Here is a 5,394-nt window from a genome sequence, read left to right as displayed (position 1 = left end):
AAAAAAAAAGAATTATTAGTGCTGTCAGCACAGGCCAAAGTAGTATTACGTAGTTAGTATCAGCAATTTCTTATGCTGAAGTGTACGATGTGTTGCATAACTATTTACAAACAATTCCTTTAAATTTAATTTTTCAAACAATTTTTAACACAAAGAAAGTGATTAAACAAATTATTCACAAAAGTGAATTTCGATCAATCGAACCAATGGTGCTATCAGTTTTGAGCTCACAGTGACTGATAAGAAAGAAGAACTAGTTAATATTAATTACATCTATGTATTTTCATTTTTGTGTACTAAACTCAATTATTTGAAAAAACAGTTGGGGAGTGAAGGTTTACGTAATATTATTTAATCACACTAACGATTCGCCTATTCTTTTAAGGTATTTTTCAAGACTACAATAATTTTAGAATTAGTTTACTTCGAAATAAGTCAATGCTGGAAAAACTTACCAGATTAATATGTTAATAATTAAATGTTACAGTATATATAACGGAACTACAATCTTCATTGTTCTAACGTGACTTATTGTAAAATTATTGAAGCCTTGAAAAAGACTTAAAAGAATAGGCGAAACGTTGGTGTTATTAAATAATATTAAATAAACCTCCATCCCTCAACTGTTTTTTCAATCTTCTTGCATCACACTTCGTATGAAGAATTGTTTTAAAGAATTGGTGTTAAAACTGACGAACTCAAAGTTAGAACGTACGCCATGTCGAGATAGTGGTATTCAAGATGGCGCACATCAAATATGGCGTCCTAACGTTTCTAAACTGTCATCTTTTCCTCTCTATTTCTCTGATNGTCATTCAAAATTTTTTTATTTTTTATTTATGAAGTCATAAAAAACTGTCTCCCCTACCTTCTAATATCTAATTCTATTATGTAGAATGATCAGAAATCGATTAAAAACTTTTTGGAGCGATTTGGGTCTGGAGGCCCAATTATGGATAATTACCAAGAATTTCACTTATAATTTTATCCTGTTTATAAAATTTGTGTTAAATGAATCCTTTTCGTTGCAGTTTATATTAAGAGCAACACTTTGATGGGCGACAACCGTCATCCTACAGGAGTCGTGTTTGCAGAGATAGTCAAGGCTAATATTCCAGTTCAAAACGGCGTCATTCACTTAATTCACAAGCCGCTAATGATCGTCGACTTCACTGTCAAACAGTTTATCGAGGTAAGATTTACTAATTAACTCATTTGCTTTTACCCGCTTGCATAACCGATACCAAGATTTAGTTATTTATTAAAGCGTAATGCGAAATCAATAGTATTCAATTATTAATTATGAGTAAACGCTATATTTTGATTGATATAAGCTTTACCTAGAATAGTGTAGAGCGACACCCTGTATTTTGCATACTTATCCAGTATATTGGTTACTTACTCATTCCTGTTTATATCAAAATATCATCCGTGACTTAAGGAAAGGTATGTAAAGTCATGACTCATTGTAACATAACAACAGAATTATCAGCGTTTATCATTTAAAATGATAAGAGCAACAAAGATTTTAAATTAATTCCTCTATTATTAATCCTAGTACTTACTATGAAATACAACTACTAATAAAAAACGGTTAGTGCAAATTATATTAGCGATATTTATTTTTGACAGGTTAATATCTTTATTAATTAGACAAATCGCGTTTTAATGCAACCGACAATATGTTTTAGGACGGGTAGTAGTATACGCGCCTGCGCTGAATGCGAAGGCATGTGATTACTTAAAGCATTCGCCTATCGATTTGAATTAAACTACGAAGACAGAAATCTCAATTACTCAATTAATTATTATGTAACATCTTCTCATGTTTCAAGTAGGAGCCAAAAGTAGAAATGTAAATGATCTCGAGATGTTTAAAAAAATCAACTTGTATGTTAGTGACTTTTTATATTTGTTGGTATTGTGAAATTGTCATTTTAACATATCTTTTTTGACTAAACTAAATTTAATCCTTTATGCACTTTAATATTCTTGGAACCAGGAGATCCTGGTCAAATTAGTAAGCTACTAGATAAATCATAAACTGCTTTAAGAAATCTACTCCAGTCAATTATGTTACATTACCATTGCAATTTGAAAATTACTAAAAATCATCAAGCATACATGGTAATGTTTTAAACAACCCTGAAGATGGCCTATATTTCTGATTTGGCTTATAACAATTTGTAATATGTATAATTCCTATTTGATAGAAAAAGAAAGTACTTACTTTCTATTATAAACACAAAATTGGGAAAAGTACATTCCGACCATTGCTATTACAGTATCTAACTTGGTATACATCTTCAGGGTTTACTATAGAACCCTCAGTGTACCTACACGTACTCGACTAGTTTTATTTTATTACAAATGCCTAGGTTATAGTTTTTATCGAGTTATGACATTTTGTCGTCATCTATTGATATTTGTTTGAAGTATCTAATTCTCCCGTACGCTTTCAGGATTCCCTCCAGACATTTTCTAGACATTTTACCGACTTCTAAGGTTGATATCTTCAACAGNCCGAATATACCTTACAACATGTGCCTGTACACTGTCGGCATCTCTCTAGTTAAGCGTAGGATATTAGACAGGTTGACTTGCGATCTCTTCTTCCTTGGATCACTTAGGCAAATGCTGGAGCAGTAATATTCCACCGATAATCTTTAATTCTCTTCTCTCTTCATTTCGTCCGTTTCATTTTTCTCACCCGAACCACCACCCACCCATTCCCACAATTTCTGAAAGCAGGCTGAAGAGGGCCTTCCGCCCTACTTTCCGGCGTAGTCCGGAGAGACTGCCCGCTAGTGGCTGGTGGGAATGAAACACCCAAGTTTTTTTGCGATCTTATCTCTGTTTGAGGAGAGGTGTTCGTGTTGGCAGAGACATTTATTTTATTTATTTATTGGAGCCCCTGTAGAGACTATTTAAAACATTGGAAAGCACTTTAAATATTAGACCAACCGGCATGCGTTAGAGTCCCAGAGTCCCGGTCAGCAACTGGATGAGCGCGGTCCAGGTCCGGACCGACCGCGGAAGGTCAAGAACTGGAGCGCCAAACGTTTTTCAAAGTAAATTATTTAAATAATATTTTCCGTAGACAACAAAGTATGTTTGAGTTTTGAGCGCCACCCTCATTATTTTTGGAGGAAGGAATATGCTTTTTCTGGACCTCGATAAAAATTTTAAGAAACATTCAAATACCAAATTAAATAACATTACATGCCGACGCCTGGCATAAAGATTTAGACTATTGTTTTCGTCCACTTGTGGCACCCATACATAGCCGTGCTCCAAATATACACATTCAACGTCTTTTTTAATTTCCAAATTAATTGTACGCGAAAACAAAAGTGATTCTTTTTGATAAAACTGATTTGACCCTGTGCTATTGTTTGACGAAACGTTTCTATCGATTTTTCCACACAATAGTAAAATTTGCATTGTAATGCATGTCATTCATTTTTAATGCTTTGTACCTACGACTCAAAAATGCAGTCATGCTTTGACATGCCGTAGTAACTGATTTTAAGGCCAATTTTTAAATATTTAAAAGCATTGTTGCTGAAAAACATTACTGGTTCCGTGTTACTACAAATGAGACGAATCAATTCTTTTAATTGAGTTTTTGTTGCGTAAAATAGCTTAAGTTTATATTTAACACTTCCTTTGCAATTAGCCCACTTGTACGTAATTAGATATGATTTATTATTCTGTTATCGGAGCATTGTATTTATTTTGGTCACGTTACACTTCGTCATATTTAAATTTTCATTTAGGCACAATTTTAAATTAATATTCACCATGGAACCGATTGTGTACCATTCGTTCCACTGTGTGTGCGCTCGCTTGTGTGTGTGTGTGTGTGTGTGTGTATGCGTGTGTGAGTGTGTGAGTGTGATGTATGTGTGTGATGTGTGTATGATGTGTGTGTGTGTCTTGTCTCTTTTTTCAATGTGTCAATATCGTGCTCTTGGTTGTTAAAGTGAAACTTTTATTACCTACTTTGCCTCAAATTTTTTCGTCCATCTATCGCACGTTGCATTACAGCTGGACGCTCGGCAGAGCAGTCAAGGCCAATATGGCGGGACCCACGGCTCGCATGCGCTAACCGTGTAGCATCTATATTCTCACTCATTCGTGCAAGTGCATGACAATTACATTTATAGACTGTGAAACTCAAAGCGAAGATGAAATTATTGATAGAATAACTGAAGTTCAAAATGATTCAAGATTTAAATAAATATTGTTCTTAGTTTTTAGTATGCGTCTATCATCTGAATTATTGTATTTATTATGTATTCCGTACTCTCATACGCAGATTGAAATTAATATTTATAGTTGGATATCTTGTCTACTATTGATTTCCCATTATCATTCCCATTTCCCAATCATTAAGATAAAATTAACATGGCGATTTTNTCAGGCATGAAGGTCTAGTCAGAGACATATTAGAGGCAGAAACAGGAGTTAGGAGGGGTAGAGGTAGACCTAGATTAGATTACTGTTCACAAATAGTTAGGGATGTGGGCTGTTCTAGTTTTAGGGAAATGCGAAGTTTAGCTCAGGATAGGAAAGAGTGGAGGTACGTGTCCAGCCAGTCTTAGGACTGACGACCTTATGATGATGATAAGATAAGATTAAGAACGCGATTTTAATTTCAATACCCTAAATCGAATAATTTTCCGAAAATTTACAATTAAATACCTACAATCCGAAGAGTTTCACTTGCATCGCGGCTTTATAAAACCACACAATTGTTTTTTTTTTGTATTGTTTCCTCCTATTTCTTACACATTCTGCATACTCTTATAAATAAATATATACGTACTCTTTAAAAATTGCCCATTGGTCGAAACAATTATCGACCTTTTGATAAATCCATATGTTGAAAATTTCTTAGTAGACAGTTTAAATAGTTATATGTTATAAAATTATATCACAGAATTTGAGTTTAATTTCTTTTAAATGTTATTTGATCTTGTTGGAATTGGTATTACATAAAATATTAACAAAGTAATTATAAAAGCGATAGATAATTTCCTAAATAATAAAAAACAAATTGTGTCTAAATCTTCTATTTCAGTATCTTAACATGATGAAGAATTCTAAGATCAAGTTTAAATTAAATGTAACAGATCTTGTTTATTGTGTATTGAAGTATTGAAAACCCTTTTATTTGTCAGTATGTAAAGTCATAAATAATAAAGAACTTCATTTAAATAATTATTTATATACGTAAACAAAAATACAAGAATCACTACTATTTATGCATTTCTAACAATGTTGTTAATGTGGTGTTCTTTAATGCTTTACGGTTATTTTCTTTTTCTCAATTAGTTTGATGCTATCTAATTGTCACTGTATTTTTTCCAATATTCGCTCTTCTTCTTG

General features: G+C 33.0%; 1 protein-coding gene across 1 annotated transcript in view; it reads left to right on the top strand.

Moving 5' to 3' along the window:
- Positions 1–1,700, top strand: part of LOC108743339 (fasciclin-1) — a 59,449-nt gene extending 57,749 nt beyond the window's left edge. Inside the window, exons 8-9 of the mRNA XM_025979343.1 lie at positions 1,032–1,192; positions 1,692–1,700. Coding sequence (XP_025835128.1) covers positions 1,032–1,192; positions 1,692–1,700 — 170 coding nt within the window. The remainder of the gene's footprint in view (positions 1–1,031; positions 1,193–1,691) is intronic.
- Positions 1,701–5,394: the final 3,694 nt, after the last annotated feature.

This window comes from Agrilus planipennis, unplaced genomic scaffold (assembly GCF_000699045.2).
Source record: "Agrilus planipennis isolate EAB-ADULT unplaced genomic scaffold, Apla_2.0 scaffold364, whole genome shotgun sequence".
NCBI classification, from domain to species: Eukaryota; Metazoa; Arthropoda; class Insecta; order Coleoptera; family Buprestidae; genus Agrilus; species Agrilus planipennis.
This window is presented reverse-complemented; position numbering and strand designations above follow the sequence as displayed.